We start from the raw sequence: 16,517 nt of genomic DNA, 5'->3' as shown, positions 1-16,517 counted from the left end.
GTGCCCCTCACTCCCGACCCGCGGCCCTGCTAGCCCTGCTATACTAACTAAAAATAAAGTTACTTTGTTTTCTATGATTAGTGTTGTGTGCAGGGGGAGGGACCCACGCAGGAAACCGCTTGACCCACGAAGGCTCAGGCTCAGTCTGGCACTGACCTGTGTACGCTCAAGAGAGATCTTGGAGTCACTGTGGATAGTTCTCTGAAAACATCCGCTCAATGTGCAGCAGCGTCAAAAAAGCGAACAGAACGTTGGGAATCATTAGGCAAGGGATAGATAATAAGGCAGAAAATATCCTATTGCCTCTATATAAATCCATGGGCCGCCCACACCTTGAATACTGTGTGCAGATGTGGTCGCCCCATCTCAAACAAGATATATTGGAATTGGAAAAGGTTCAGAAAAGGTCAACAAAAATTATTAGTCGTCTGGAACGGCTTCCGCATGAGGAGAGATGAATAAAACTGGGACTTTTCAGCTTGGAAAAGAGACGACTAAGGGGGGATATGATTGAGGTCTATAAAATCATGACGGGTGTGGAGAAAGTAAATAAGGAAGTGTTATTTCCTCCTTCTCATAACACAAGAACGAGGGGTCACCAAATGAAATGAATAGGCAGCAGGTTGAAAACAAACAAAAGGAAGTATCTCTTCACACAACGCACAGTCAACCTGTGGAACTCCTCACCAGAGGATGTCGCGAAGGCCAAAACTATAACAGGGGTCAAAAAAGAACTAGAGTAGTTCATGGACAATGGGTCCATCAATGGCTATTTGCCAGGAAGGGCAGGGATGGTGTCCCTCGCCTCTATCTGCCAGACGCTTGGAATGGGCGACAGGGGATGGATCACTCGATGGTTCCCTGTTCTGTTCACTCCCTCTGGGGCACCTGGCATTGGCCACTGGACCTTTGATCTGACCCAATATGGCCGAACTTATGTTCTTATGGCAGTCATGGGCAGTTATTGCTTTAATGATGCCGGGGTAGTTTCAGGTCAGAAGATCCACTTGATCGTCCCCTCTGACCGCCCGGGATTTCCTCCCCACGTAACCACGGTGCCCACTGGAGATACTCCGGGGACGGAGCCCTGGGATCCTTTCTGTGGCTTCTTCTCCGCCCCCCTCACCACTTTTTTCCACTGGGCCCAGCGCTGCTCTCAGCTGTGAAGTGGATTCATAGATTCATTGGTAGGGTTTGGCCAAAGCATCTTCCGGGAAATGTTTGATTTGAAGCCACCAAGAGACGGCAAAGACCAAGTCACGGCCCAGAGACTTATCGCCCAGCTCCTGAGCTTTGGAGCGTCAACGAAGAAACTCGCCGTTCCGTTTGGAACAAAAAGCAACGAGGCCTTTTCTGTATCTCTGTGAGTTAATTTAATCTTTTTTACATTTACAAAATAAGATTTTTTTTCCTTTGTCGCCTTACAGTACAGTATAATCCAGGAGGACCCAGACTTCCGCTTGTTTCGTTCAGTGTGTTGGCGAGATGCTGGGATAGGAGGGGGGATTTTCTACAAGGGGAGGGGAAAAGGGACAAGATTCCTCAAAAGGAAATGAACAGAAGTCCCGATCGCACAGTGATTATGGAATTCAGCACCATGAAAAGAGGCAAAAGACTAGAACAAAAAACCCCGTCTCACGATGCCGGGGACGGGCCGAGCTTAACATTAAAAACCAAAAAAAACCAAACGAAAAAATTCCGGCGAGAAACAGACAAATACACACGATTAAAAAAAAAAAAAGGACATTTAAAAAAACAACCCTCGAATGTTCAAATCAACCCCTCAATAGCAACCAATAAATAGAGAAATCATTACAAAAATGATGTATAAATAAAAAAAAATACACAACAACAGAGGACAATTTACAAATTGCAAAAATCTGAGGCCTGGAGGTAAAAAAAAACAAAAAAGAAGAAGCACCCGACGTGTTTCTGGTTTCAAAACAAGTGAGAAGTGGAGAGGCGAAACCTGGCCGGCGGGGGGAGTTAAGGCAGATTTCTGTCCTGCCGTCCTGGCTGTTTCTGTGGATGACCTGAGAGAAGTGTAAATCACGGCTGCGATTGTACGAAACGCTTAACCCAGGGGAAGGCAGCTCCCGGGCGCAGGGTTCCCGCGAAGTCCTGCACACGGGGCTGGAATCCGAGCACAGTTCCTTGCTCCCCCTTTGCACCATCGTTCGCACAATCGGAGACCCAAGCCGGCGGGAATTGGCTCCTTCACATGAGTTCAGAAGAGAAAAAAAAAGCAAGCCAGGAACACATCGAATAAAAAGACTCCCAAACCAAGCGGCCAGGATATCAGAAAGCAAAGAAGAGTGAGTATCAAACCACGCACGCCCACACAAACCGCCCGCCCCGCGCCGATATATATATAAACCAATGTACAATCTCCCACGGCCACAAACGCACAAAGAGGAAACAAAGGGAAATTCCTGCGTAAAAAACCCGTATTTTTTTTGTTGGTGGTTGGTTGTGTTTTTTTGTTGGTTGTTTTTTTTTTTTTCTTATTTTTCTTTTTTAAAAAATAAAAAAAACAACAAAAAAAAAAAAAAACAACCCAACCCCCTTTCCCCGCTGCTGCCAGTTTCTCGGCCCCCCACCCCGCCACCCGCCCCGCTTCTGCAAAACGAATGAGTTAATGCTCCAAGAGATTCTGGCTGAGCTCCAGTCCGTGTTCTCCTGCGTGCAGCCAATCTCCTGTCCCCGGTTGAAGGCCGGCGTGTGTCTGTCAGGGAACCGCCCGGAGGGCTCCGCCGGCCCCTCCGAGCTGCCCAGGATCCACGTTTGTCCTTTTCCCGTCTCGTGGGTGGGATTTTCTCTTCTTTTTTTTGTGGTTTTTATTATTTTCCAAAAAAAAAAATATTTTTTTTAAAAAGTTTCCCCGTCTCCCCCAAAGGTCATTTTCAAGAATAAATTAAAAAGTTCATTTGTTTGAGTTTCTGTATTCACAGGCTGCTTGCGGATTGGCTCCTCGGATCACGCAGAAGATTGGCTGCTTCTGGGGCTCCGCCCCCTCCCCCTCGTTTCAACAGCAAAGCTGATTGGGCCGGAGCGGTTCCGGTGTAAACAAGAGCTTGTCTGCGATTGGCCACTGGGACGGGCGGTGCCGAGATGTCCCCTCCTTTCCCCAGCGGGGCAGGGGGGCACCGGGGAAGGGGGAGCTGATTCCTGTCTCTGCCCAGGAAGTACCTGGGCGAGGTCTGGCTCATCTGGAGCTGGGGGATCCAGCCTGCAGGTGGGAAGGAAAGAAAGGGTTAATGGGACCCAGGAGTCCTGTGGGTGGGAGCAGGGCACTCCCTCCCCCCAATACCTATCTATCTATCTCAGGGGTAGGCAACCTATGGCACGCGTGCCGAAGGCAGCACGCGAGCTGATTTTCAGTGGCACTCACACTGCCTGGGTCCTGGCCACCAGTCCGGGGGGCTCTGCATTTTAATTTAATTTTAAATGAAGCTTCTTAAACATTTTAAAAACCTCATTTACTTTACATACAACAATAGTTTAGTTATATATTATAGACTTAAAGCAAGAGACCTTCTAAAAACGTTAAAATGTATTACTGGCCCGCGAAACCTTCAATTAGAGTGGATAAATGAAGACTCGGCACACTGCTTCTGAAAGGTTGCCGATCCCTGATCTATCTCATAGAACTGGAAGGGCCCTCAAAAGGTCATCGAGTCCAGCCCCCTGCCTTCACTAGCAGGACCAAGTACTGATTTTTGCCCCAGATCCCTAAGTGGCCCCCTTGAGGATTGAACTCACAACCCTGGGTTTAGCAGGCCAATTCTCAAACCACTGAGCTATCCCTTCCCCACCCCACCTTTACGTTTACTCCTGGGGGAATTCTGCACCACTGCGCATGCGCAGAATTCATCTGCCACGCAGAATTCCCCTCCGCCCCCACGCAGAAAAAACATTCTGCCGGAAAGGTGCTGCAGTCAGCCCTTTTGCCCACCAGGGGCTGCTGTGGCACAAGAACAGAGAGCAGCTGCTCCCAGGAGGGAGCAGGTCCAGCTGCCGATAGGGAAGAGAAAGAGGCTGCCTTCTTCACAGCGCCCTGCTTCTGGGCCAGGTCAGGAGACAGGTGATATGGGGGGACGGACAACATGGGGCACATGGGGCTGCTGGGGTCACAGATGGGGCTTCAGAAGGGCTAGTGGGGTGGGACAGACTGGGGCAGGAGCTGAATGGGAGTGAGAGTGTGGGGACACATGGGCACGGGGGGAGGCAGGGGGAAGGACACATAGGGATGGGGGAGGGGGTGCAGGGCCACATGGGACGAGGAGGATGGCTAAGTGGGGGCACAGGGACACACAGGGATGGGGGAAGGAGTGGCTGAGTGGGGGTGCAAGGACACAAGGAGACAGGGAAGGGGGTGCAGAGCCACATGGGAGGAAGGGGATGGCTAAGTGGGGGCAGAGGGACACATGGAGACGGGTAAGGGGGTGCATGGTCACATGGGGATGGGGGAGGGAGTGGCTGAGTGGGGGTGCAAGGACACATGGAGAGGGGGAAGGGGGTGCAGGGTCACATGGGGATGGGGGTGGGATGCAGGGACACATCAAAAACACAGCGCCTGATTCATTCAGACGTACTTGCTGACAGGTATTTTGAAATAAAGGTCCAAAATAATTGAAACCAGCGAGATAAGATTCTGTGATTTTTCACAATTAAAATATTAAGTTTAAAATATTGACCACGGAATTTTTAATTTTTTGGTGCAGAATTCCCCCCAGGAGCATACGTTCCAGTGAGTCACCAGGGAAAAAGGGACCCCAACTGGGAAAATGTGCACCCTGCAGCCCAGTGCCCCCTAGCGCCACCCTGGGGCCAGCCCTGCCTGCCAGGGGAGAGCGCCCCCTGCTGAGCCCCTGCCCCTCTCCCTGCCTCACAGTGCCCCCTAGCGCCTCCCCCGCTCCCTGCCCCACAGCGCCCCCTGCCCCTCACCAGGGTGAAGCTGTCGTAGATCTGCATCAGCTCCTCCGTCTTGTACTGCTCCAGCACCACCACGCCATGCAGGGCGGTGCTGCGCTGGCGGGCGCAGTCCTCGCAGTGCACCAGGTACGTGTTCTTGCTGCCATTCTCGCTCGTCACAAACAGGATATTGAACACCTCCACCTGCAGGGGCGGGACATACGGGCGTGAGCTCCCCCTGCTGGCTGCTGGCTGCACCGCGCATGTCGGAGAGGAGGGTGGCGTGGCACCAGGCCACCGCCCTAATGGAAACTGGGGGCAGGGTAGAGCAAGAAATGGAACCCAGGCGTCCTGGCTCCCAGGTCCCTGCTCTAACCCACCAGTCCCCACTTCGCTCCCAGAGCCAGGGAGAGAACCCAGGAGTCCGGGCTCCCAGCCCCCCCTGCTCTGACCCACCATCCCCCACTCCCCTCCCAGAGCCAGGGAGAGAACCCAGGAGTCCTGGCTCCCAACCCCCCCTGCTCTAACCCACCAGCCCCCACTCCTCTCCCAGAGCCGGGGAAAGAACCCAGGTGTCCTGGCTCCTGGCTCCCAGCCCCCCACATCCTTTGCTGTGTTAATGAACGTACTAGAGCCAGTCCACAAACCCCGCTCCCTCCAGTGCGCAGTCCCCCACCTCCCCAACCCCATCAGAGGCCGTGGGGCTCAGGCTGGGTGGCCTGGATCATGGCGGTGATTGGGGCACCAACAAGAGAAGCAGCCGGCGCAGTGTCGGGGGAGAGAGCTTTATTTGTACGCTTTCCAAAGGTGCGTTCATAGCCACCGCGGTTACGGGTACAGGCCCTCCCTGAGCCAGGAGCGGAACCCAGGAGTCCTGGTTCCCAGCCCCCCCTGCTCTAACCACCAGCCCCCACTCCCTTCCCAGAGCCGGGGAGAGAACCCAGGAGTCCTGGCTCCCGCCCTGGTGCTTTAACAGGCACATGAGACACTGCGGTCACACAGCGATGGTGCCAGATGCTTTGCACACTAGTCCGTGCTCTGCGGGTGTCAGGTCTCTGGAGCCAGGGGCTCTCCCTCGATGCCAAGCCCCACGGAGGGTCCCCGGGGATCCCCGGCAGGGCGAGCCACGTCACATAAGCTGGGCTGCGTTTAAGAGCCGGCCGGCCACTTCTTCCCCCGAGACTGGCTCTGCGGCCGGCCCTGACTGCTGACGGCCGTCTCCGATCCCATCTGGGGCTCCGGCATCCCCCTCTCTGGACACCAAGCGCCCGGTCCTCCTCCTCTTCTCTCAGTTCATCCCTCTTCACCCGTCGCCGATTCATCTGCACCACGTTTAGCCCAGTTGCTCATCCGTCTTCTCCCGGTGTGGCCGCGCGGCTAACCCAGTTCTGCCGTGCGTAGCCAAACCACTCACCTGTCTGCATGGCGGGAAGCCACACGGCTAATCCATTCCTGCCGTGGTTAGCCAAGTCACGAATCCTCCTGTGTGGCTTTGCCCTGAGTGGCTAATCCACCGGCACCCCAATTACCCGAGTCGCTAAACCGTTTACGCTGTGTCTGACCGGGTTGCTCATCGGTCTGCACAGCATTTCACCGCGTCGCTAACTCTCTGTGTCCCGTTCTGTGGAGTCACTAATCCATTTAAACTTTGCTCAGCTGGTCACCAATCAATTTATGCCACGCTGACCAGATTCACCACATGTAGCCACTTGGCTAATCCGTGCTCATCCCGTTTAGCCAAAGGACGAATCCGTTTTCGGCCTGTTTAATTGCTAATCCACCTACGTTAATTAACCAAGTCATTAGCCGCTCTGCCCCCCATTCTGACGAGTCGCTGATCCGTCTGCATCCTGTTTGTGCCGTTCGGCTAAATTCTTTATCCATTTACTCTATATTTAGCATGATGGCTAATTCTTTCACACCACATCTAGCCAAATCTCGACTCCATTTTCTTCCCCTTACGACGAGTCAGTAATCCATTTCCTTCCCATGTAGACAGACTCCTCGCTGATCTGTTTCCACCAATTTTAGCCAAGTCGCTAATCCGGTTTTGCCCCGTTTCATCGAGTCCCTCTCGCCATGTTCCTCTTCTGCATTTCGCTGAGTTGTTCGCCCGTTTGCACCACGTTTTGTTGTTGCTCCATTTTTCCCCCATCCGCCCGAGCCGTTCCGCCATCTTCACCCATGATTACGATCCGTCTCTTCCTTTTTCAAAGGCAACGGGTTTGCGGCCACGTGCCCGGGGTATCCAAAAATCGCGAGCTGCCCTTTTCTCTCTCTCTTTTAAACAAACCGCGTTTCATACTCACTGTTTCTGGCTTTTAGCCCATTACGGACCCGTCTCTTAGTGCGGACGAGGTTGACGCCGCAACGAAATCCCAAACTGGATGTGGGACAGGAGGCATTTTACAGAGTAAACAAATCTCATGCACAGAGCTCAAACTGGGATGTTGTATTCCCTGCTGCCCACAAAGGTGTCTTTCCTTAACCGTGGATTTTATTAACCATAAACCCTGTCACAGCGGAATCCGAGCGGGGTCTCTGCTGCAGCCACCTCCGAGAGGAGGCGCAGCCAGACGGCAACTCTGCCCAACAGTTCAGGGACAGCAGATCCCATCTCCGACTGAAGCGGCAGGTTGAAGATTTGGAAGCAGAAGGGTGCGGGTCGGGCCGGGTCGCCAGCCCTCGAGGCCGAGGGGTGTGGCTGTCTCGGCCGAAGGACGGGAAATCTGGCAACACAGCGACCTCTAGTGCCCTGCGGGTGCTAGAGGAGCTGGCCAGTAGCTAGCGGCTGCAGGGGGACCCCCCCTCGCAGCCCCGGCACTCACGTCACACTCGTTGCAATAGTACGCCGGCTCGTCCTTCACCCGGCCCTGGTAGGCGATCTTCTTCCCCGAACGCACCAGGGTCTCCCGCAGCACCTGGCAGTGCTTGATGGACTGCATGAGGCAATACCTGGCAGGGAGAGAAGACGGGGAGCGAGTGAGTGGGACGGAGAGGGAGCGAGACGCGGGCAAGCGCTCAGAGGGGGGAGCTGCCCTAAGTGTCACCGACGCTGCCTGAGTCTGCCAAGAGCCTGACCCTATTTCTCTGAGGGGGGGAGCTGCCCCATGCATCTCAATGGGGTGGTAACTCCCACTCCAATTTCTAGGGGAACCCCACCAAGCCCACCAGCCGGGCTCACAGGGCAGGAGGTAGGGCAGGGTGGGGAGGAGTCACAGGGGCGCCGCTCACTTGATCATCTTGTAGAGGTCAGGGTCGCTGATCTTGACCGTCCGGGCGACGTTCCACGAGACGTGGATCATGGGCACGATGGATTTCACGTTCTTCACCTCGTTCCACTCGTAGCGCTCCAGGGCCAGCTGGTATTGATAGGCTGCGGGAGGGGGAGAGGGTGAGGCAGCGTCCGGCAAAATCCCACCCCAGACACAGCCGCAGCCCTGGGGGGGACAGGCCCCATGCCCCATTCCCCGTCCCCCCTGCAGCCAGCTAGTCCCTGCCCTGGGGCCGGACGGGAGCCGGCGCCCCCTAGAGGGGACAGGCCCCATGTCCCATTCCCCACCCCCCTGAGCCAGCCGGTCCCTGCCCTGGGGCCAGACGGGAGCCGGCGCCCCCTAGAGGGGACAGGCCCCGTGTCCCATTCCCTGCCCCCCTGAACCCACCAGTACCCTCCTGAGGCTGCAGTACACATTTCTGCCACTTGGTGGAGCCAAATACATGAGAGAAGAACATAAGAACAGCCAGACAGGGTCAGACCAAAGGTCCATGTAGCCCAGTATCCTGTCCACCAACAGCGGTCAATGCCAGGTGCCCCAGAGAGAATGAACAGAACAGGGAATCATCAAGTGACCCATCCCCCATCGCCCACTCCCAGCTTCTGGCAAACCGAGGCTAGGGACAACATCCCTGCCCATCCTGGCTAATAGCCAATGATGAACCTGTCCTCCATGAACTTCTCTAGTTCTTTTTTGAACTCTGTTATAGTCTTGGCCTTCACAACATGCTCCGGCGAGGAGTTCCCCAGGTTGACTGTGCATTGTGTGAAGAAATACGTCCTTTTGTTTGTTTTAAACCTGCTGCCTATTAATTTCAGTGGGTGACCCCTAGTTCTTGTGTTATGAGAAGTAGTAAACAACACTTCCTTATCTACTTTCTCTATGCCAGTCATGATTTTATAGCCCTCTGTCATATCCCCCCTTAGTCGTCTCTTTTCCAAGCTGAAAAGTCCCAGTCTTATTAATCTCTCCTCATACGGCAGCAGTTTCATGCCCCTAATAATTTTTGTTGCCCTTTTCTGAACCTTTTCCAATTCCAATATCGCTTTTTTGAGATGGGGCGACCACATATGCACGCAGTATTCAAGATGTCCCTGGAAAAATCATGGAGCAGGTCCTCAAGGAATCAATTCTGAAGCACTTAGAGGAGAGGAAAGTGATCAGGAACAGTCAGCATGGATTCACCAAGGGCAAGTCATGCCTGACTAACCTAATTGCCTTCTATGAGGAGATAACTGGGTCTGTGGATGAGGGGAAAGCAGTGGATGTGTTATTCCTTGACTTTAGCAAAGCTTTTGATACCGTCTCCCACAGTATTCTTGCCACCAAGTTAAAGAAGTATGGGCTGGATGAATGGTGGATAGAAATCTGGTTAGATTGTCGGGCTCAACGGGTAGTGATCAACGGCTCCATGTCTAGTTGGCAGCCGGTTTCAAGTGGAGTGCCCCAAGGGTTGGTCCTGGGGCCGTTTTTGTTCAATATCTTCATTAATGATCTGGAGGATGGCGTCGACTGCACCCTCAGCAAGTTTGCAGATGACACTAAACTGGAAAGAGTGATAGATACGCTGGAGGGTAGGGATAGGATACAGAGGGACCTAGACAAATTAGTGGATTGGGCCAAAAGAAACCTGATGAGGTTCAACAGGACAAGTGCAGAGTCCTGCACTTAGGACGGAAGAATCCCATTCACTGTTACAGACTAGGGACCGAATGGCTAGGCAGCAGTTCTGCAGAAAAGGACCTAGGGGTTACAGTGGACGAGAAGCTGGATAGGAGTCAGCAGTGTGCCCTTGTTGCCAAGAAGGTTAACGGCATTTTGGGCTGTATAAGTAGGGGCATTGTCAGCAGATCGAGGGACATGATCGTTCCCCTTTATTCGACATTGGCAAGGCCTCATCTGGAATACTGTGTCCAGTTTTGGGCCCCACACTACAAGAAGGATGTGGAAAAATTGGAAAGAGTCCAGCGGAGGGCAACAAAAATGATTAGGGGGCTGGAGCACATGACTTATGAGGAGAGGCTGAGGGAACTGGGATTGTTTAGTCTGCAGAAGAGAAGAGTGAGGGGGGATTTGATAGCTGCTTTCAACTACCTGAAGGGGCGGGGGGTTCAAAAGAGCATGGATCTAGACTGTTCTCAGTGGTGGCAGATGACAGAACAAGGAGCAATGGTCTCAAGTTGCAGTGGGGGAGGTGTAGGTTGGATATTAGGAAAAACTTTTTCACTAGGAGGGTGGCGAAGCACTGGAATGGGTTACCTAGGGAGGTGGTGGAATCTCCTTCCTTAAAAACCTCTAAGGCCCGGCTTGACAAAGCCCTGGCTGGGATGAGTTAGTTGGGATTGGTCCTGCTTTGAGCAGGGGGTTGGACTAGATACCTCCTGAGGTCTCTTCCAACCCTGATATTCTATGATTCTATGTGGACGTACCATGGATTTATATAGAGGCAATAGGATATTTTGCGCCTGTGACGAAGTGGGACTGTTCTTAATGTTTCCTCTGAATACTATGTGGGTGCCTCAGTTTCCCCTATGCATTTCTTAAGTCTCTAGGTGGTGGGGAAAGGCCAGTGTGCATAAATCACTGACACTCTGTCTCCCTGGCAACAAATGGCCAGGGCCCCTTCCCTCCCTGCAAGGAAATAGCTAAAGGTGAACAAAGAGATCAGGTGACCTCCTGGCTCAGGAAAGAGACAAAGCCAAGAGAAGGAGGGGCTGGAGGGGGTTTGGGAGTTGGAGCTACCTGGGGACTAGGAGTGAGGGCAGACGGGGGTGTCTGGCTCTCTGAACCCCATAATGGACCCGGCCGAGGGGTCCCGTTCGCTGCTGTACCTACAAGCTCTGTTTTAGACCGTGTTCCTGTCATCTAATAAACCTCTGTTTTACTGGCTGGCTGAGAGTCACCTCTGACTGCGAAATGGGGGGTGCAGAACCCTTTGGCTTCCCCAGGACCCCGCCGGGGCGGACTCGCTGTGGGAAGCGCACGGAGGGGCATATGCTGAATGCTCCCAGGAGAGACCCAAGAGGTGAAGCCGTGTGAGCTTCTTGCCCTGAAGACAGTCTGCTCCAAGGGAGAGGAGGCTCCCCAAAGTCCTGACTGGCTTTGTGGGGAGCAGTTCCAGAGCATCACCCGGGGACTCCGTGACAACTGGTGGTAGCGGTGGGATGTACTGCACCCTGTGAATGGCGCTTCTTGCAGTAAGTGACTGGGGAGCAGTAAAACAGGGGGGATACCAAGGACCAGGCGTGCTGAAGGCTCAGAGAGGGACGGTTGCAGGGGGCGATTAACCCCTAGGAGTGTGTGACCAGTGAGAAGGACTGTTGGAGTAACGGGGGTCCCCCTGAGGACTGCAGCGAGCAGTCTCAGGGGCGGAGGAGCTTGCCGCTCGACCCTGGGAGAGAGAAGGACTTTTGCTGTAACAGGGTTCCCCTGGGGATTGCAGCGAGCGGTCCCAGGGGCGGAGGAGTCTGAAGCTCGACCCTGGCAAAGAGGTGGTGACCACGAGAAGGGCTGGCACACTAGGGGTTCTTCCTGGAAACCGTGGGGGAGCTGAGAGCACACGGGCCTCTGAGTCCAAAGCAACTTGGGAACAGTGAAGTGATGGCCTATCACCATCTCCTCAAGAAGGACATTGTGATCCTGTGCAAAAAGAGGGTTACGCATTGGGAAGTTCACCGAGGCCCAGTTAATCGTGCAGCTGGAGGACGAGGACCGCTCTAAGGAGCAGATTCCTGACCCAGACGGGGCTACAAGAGGATCTGGGAGCAGCTGGAGCAGTAGCCAGGCATCCCCAAGAGTCTGGTCCCCAACCAGACGGGGGTCTTCACGATCGGGTTCCCCATCAGGGGGTCGGAGACGGTTGGGACTGGAGCTGAGTCTGAGAGAGCGAGAGGACCGTGAGAGAGAGCAAGAGCCCGAGGAAAAGCTGCAGGAGAAGCAGCAGCAGCATGGACTGGCGATGGTGGAGCGGAGAGGCATAGGGGGCTTCCCAGTGGTGAGTGGGGATAGACCCCGGGCTGCCAGTTCTGCAGGGAACCTCGACACTAAATTGCTGCCCCTGGTTAATGAGGGGGGGGATGTGGATGCCCACCACACGGCCTTCATGCAGGCTGGCGATTTGAACCAGGGGGACCCTGCGGAAAAGCCCCGGTATCTAGCTCCCTTGCTGGGACCCAAGACCATAGACACTGTCAGCCAGATGGGTGGGGTGGTGGACAGGCTCCCACTCCTGGCCCCGCCTATATGTCTGCATGGAGTCTCTTGGGCTCAGGCCCCTCGGACCCCCAGTGGGAGCGGAAGGTGGTGGTCAATGGGGGGACCTGCCTGGGATGGCGAGACCCTGGGACACAGAGAACTGTTGTCGGGCCCCGGGTGGTGCAGCCGCAGATGCTGAGGGGCTGTGTGACCTGGGGGAAGGTCCCCGGGATGAAGGCCCTCGCCCTGTCTATGGCCTGGATCCCTGTGCAGACCCAGGAGGGGTCGGGCTGGCTGGTCATTGGGGTTCTCCAGGATATCGGCTGTGAGGTCCTGTTGGGGGGTGACTGTGTCTCTTTGGGACAAGATCCAGGCCCTGCCCCTGTAACGGCCGCGGATTTGAATTTGAATCCCGCTAACCAATTGGCTAAGAGGGAAATTGTCAGTGAAAATGCAAATGACCTGGCTGGCAGGAGGGAGGGGCTGCTGGGCTCAGAATACCTGCCTACCTGTAACCAGACCCGTGGGGCTGAGTGGGAGGGAGAGATGCTCCCTGCCCCCCTGCACACCGGAGAGGGGGCTCATGCTGGCTCTGATGCTGTGACCAGAGCAGAGAGCTCGGTGCCTGCCCGCACTGGGACAGTCAGGGCAGCGCTGGGCACGGTGGGAGCTGAGACCCCAGCTGAGTGGGGGGACACCCAGACAGGGCAGGTCGGCTGCCAACCAGGTTTGCCTGGTCCAGGCGTGCTGCTGGGAAGTGATTACACAGCAGGGAGGGAGCTACCAGGGACAGGGCTCAGGGGGGCTGCGACCCCAGGCCCAGCCAGCGAGAGGTAACAGGTCCCACTCCCTTCCCCAGCAGCTGAATTCCAGACCGAGCTGCAGAGGGATCCCTCCTTGAAGAAGCTGAGGGAACTTGCTGGCCACAGCGCTGCAAACCCCCTTGGGGAAGGCTGCAGGGACAGAGTCCTGTGGGAGAAGGGATCCCTGTACCAGGAATGGGCTTCCCAAGGGGAAGTAGAACTGTGGGGAATCGGGAGGCAGCTGGTGGTGCCCCAGGAATCCACAGGGTTCTTCCCTTTCGAGCTGCTGTATGGGAGGAGAAGGGGGAAGACCCCCTGGTGGATCTCTTCCCTGAGGTGGGAGCCAATCTCCCCATCAGGTGTTCCCCCTTCAGAGTCACTGGGAAAGCAGCCCAGAACCTGGAGAGAGAGGTCAAGGACATGCTGGCTTTAGATGTGATCCAGCCGTTCAACAGCCCACGGGCCTCACCTGTGGGGCTGGTCCCCAAGGGAGACAGGATGATCTGGTTTTGTGGGGCCTATCGGAAGCTTAAAGCCATCACCGTGTCCAATGCCTACCCCACGCCTAGGCCTGGGGAGATTCTAGACAAGCTGAAGGAGATGGAGAACGTGGCCCTGGCGTACGTCGATGACATGTGTGTCTTTAGCCAGACCTGGGAGGAACAGGTGTCCCAGGTGAAGAGGGTGCTGGGCTGCCTCAAGGAGGCAGGACTGACGGTAAAAGCTGAGAAGTACAAGGTGGAGATGATCAGAGATTGGCCCATTCCCCAGACCAAGAAACAAGTCCAGGCCTTTATCAGGATGGCGGGGTGCTACCAGAGGTTTGTACCCCGCGTTAGTCCCCTAGCTGCCCCCATCCCTGAGCTATGTGAGAGGGGTAAGCCAGACGAGGTGGTCTGGACCGAGCAGGGCCAGAGGGCGCTCTGTATACTGAAGGAGGCTCTAATCCAGGGCCCAGTAAATCTGGTAAACCCAGACTTTGCCAAGCCTTTTGCAGTGTTCACCAACGCCTCAGACGCAGGGCTGGGCACGGTGCTAATGCAAGCCGATGCTAAGGGCGGGAGACACCCCACCGGGTACCTGAGCAAGAAACTGCTGCCCTGGGAGCAGAACTATGCGGCCTCAGAGAAGAAATGCCTGGCCACGGTGCAGGCCCTTAGAAAGCTGCAGCTGTATTGTTTTGGGCGGCGTCACATGCAAGGGGCTGATGCCGAGCTGCTGGAGACAGAGACACCTGTTCAGAGGGTGGCAAAGGTCAGGATGGGGACTCTTAACCAAGAGAGCTCGAATTGCAGCCCTCCAAACTGGAGCGCTGAGAAAAGACCCAATCTCAGTTTAGACCCCAGGGGTATTGGGGTGGCAAAAGGGTACAGGCCGCATAAACCTTCCCACATGCAAGCGCCATCAAGCACAACATACCCACGGGTGGGCCTGAAACTGGAATGTCCTGGTGTAACTCCCACCAAGGAATGGGAGAGATGATGGGGCATCCATGGGAACGTTGGTGGGTTCGAACTTCCCAAGGTCACTGGCTAAAGTGACCTCGCTCAGTTCGGTCTCGAAGGGGGGAGAGATGTGACGAAGTGGAACTGTTCTTAATGTTTCCTCTGAATACTATGTGGGTGCCTCAGTTTCCCCTATGCATTTCTTAAGTCTCTAGGTGGTGGGGAAAGGCCAGTGTGCATAAATCACTGACACTCTGTCTCCCTGGCAACAAATGGCCAGGGCCCCTTCCCCCCCTGCAAGGAAATAGCTAAAGGTGAACAAAGAGATCAGGTGACCTCCTGGCTCAGGAAAGAGACAAAGCCAAGAGAAGGAGGGGCTGGAGGGGGTTTGGGAGTTGGAGCTACCTGGGGACGGGGAGTGAGGGCAGACGGGGGTGTCTGGCTCTCTGAACCCCATAATGGACCCGGCCGAGGGGTCCCGTTCGCTGCTGTACCTACAAGCTCTGTTTTAGACCGTGTTCCTGTCATCTAATAAACCTCTGTTTTACTGGGTGGCTAAGAGTCACCTCTGACTGCGAAGTTGGGGGTGCAGAACCCTTTGGCTTCCCCAGGACCCCGCTGGGGCGGACTCGCTGTGGGAAGCGCATGGAGGGGCATATGCTGAATGCTCCCAGGAGAGACCCAGGAGGTGAAGCCATGTGAGCTTCTTGCCCTGAAGACAGTCTGCTCCAAGGGAGAGGAGGCTCCCCAAAGTCCTGACTGGCTTTGTGGGGAGCAGTTCCAGAGCATCACCCGGGGACTCCGTGACAGCGCCTTATTATCTATCCCTTTGCTTATGATTCCCAACATTCGGTTCGCTTTTTTGACGGTGCTGCACACAGAGAATCTATGGGACATTTTGATTCACTGACGATTATTCCTTCATTTGATTCAACGCTTTCTTTCACATCTAGCACCACTCCCCCACCAGCACGACCTGTTCTGTCCTTCCGATAGATTTTATCCCCCGGTATTAGTGTGTCCCATTGATTATCCTCATTCCACCATGTTTCTGTGATGCCTGTTATATTGATAGCCTCCTTTAACACGAGGCTCTCCAGGTCACCCATCATGTTATTTAGACTTCTGTCTCCTTTTAGCTGTCTGCCATTACACGCTGTAATTGAACGGGGTTCTTTTTTAGTGGACTGTTTCTGATCAGACACTGCCTGTATTTGATCATTTTCCGTCCTCACTAGGACATAGAGACTCCCCATTAATAGCTCCTCCCCCAAGGGACGTCTCTGTCCGAACCACGGGCTCTTCCGCACCCGTCAGAAGGTTTGAGGCAGGGAGATCCTGCCCTGGTGAGGGGGGGGGCTCCAGATTCCTTGTCCCGCAGCGTGAACCCCAGCCCCCTCTGCTACCCTCCTCCTGGGCCCCACAGCCACCAATGTCCCGCCCTCTGAGGGCCCCCCCGGTCCCTCTGCCCGCACCTGTGAGGGGCCCGACGTTCCAGGCGATGTTGTTACACCAGCCCGTGGCCTGCACCCAGTGCACGGTGCCTGCGTTAATCCACACCAGGTCCCCGGGGCGCTGGATGAACCGGTACACGGGGATGTTCGACTTGTACAGGTCCTCCAGGATGGGCCACCAGGAGCCCGTCAGGTAGTCCACGCCGTGCCTGCCGGAGGGGGCGAGGGGGTGAGACTCGGAAGGGCAGGGGTCACCAGCACAGCCCCATGGCTCCGCCCCCACCACTGTGGCCCCGCCCCTGTGGCCCCTGCACTCAGTGCAGAAGGTGCGGCTGGTTTCCCAGTAATGCCCCGCCCCAGTGACCCTGGCCCTGCCCCCGACGCTCTGGCCCCGCCCCTGACCTGTCACAGAAGGCGCTGATGGTCTCCCAG

The 16,517-nt window shown here is 55.3% G+C and overlaps 1 protein-coding gene across 1 annotated transcript; it reads right to left on the bottom strand.

Moving 5' to 3' along the window:
- Positions 1-2,822: 2,822 nt before the first annotated feature.
- KDM6B (lysine demethylase 6B) lies at positions 2,823-16,516 on the bottom strand (the record flags this gene model as incomplete). The annotated part of the gene is made up of 6 exons (XM_026660348.2): positions 2,823-3,229; positions 4,948-5,118; positions 7,743-7,869; positions 8,149-8,290; positions 16,107-16,294; positions 16,488-16,516. Coding segments are annotated over 6 exons (681 nt in total), but the record flags the coding sequence as incomplete, so codon positions are not given.
- Between the last annotated feature and the right edge of the window lies 1 nt (position 16,517).

Source organism: Terrapene carolina, unplaced genomic scaffold, assembly GCF_002925995.2.
Source record: "Terrapene carolina triunguis isolate 2854851 unplaced genomic scaffold, T_m_triunguis-2.0 Scaffold751, whole genome shotgun sequence".
Taxonomy (NCBI): domain Eukaryota; kingdom Metazoa; phylum Chordata; order Testudines; family Emydidae; genus Terrapene; species Terrapene triunguis.
This window is presented reverse-complemented; position numbering and strand designations above follow the sequence as displayed.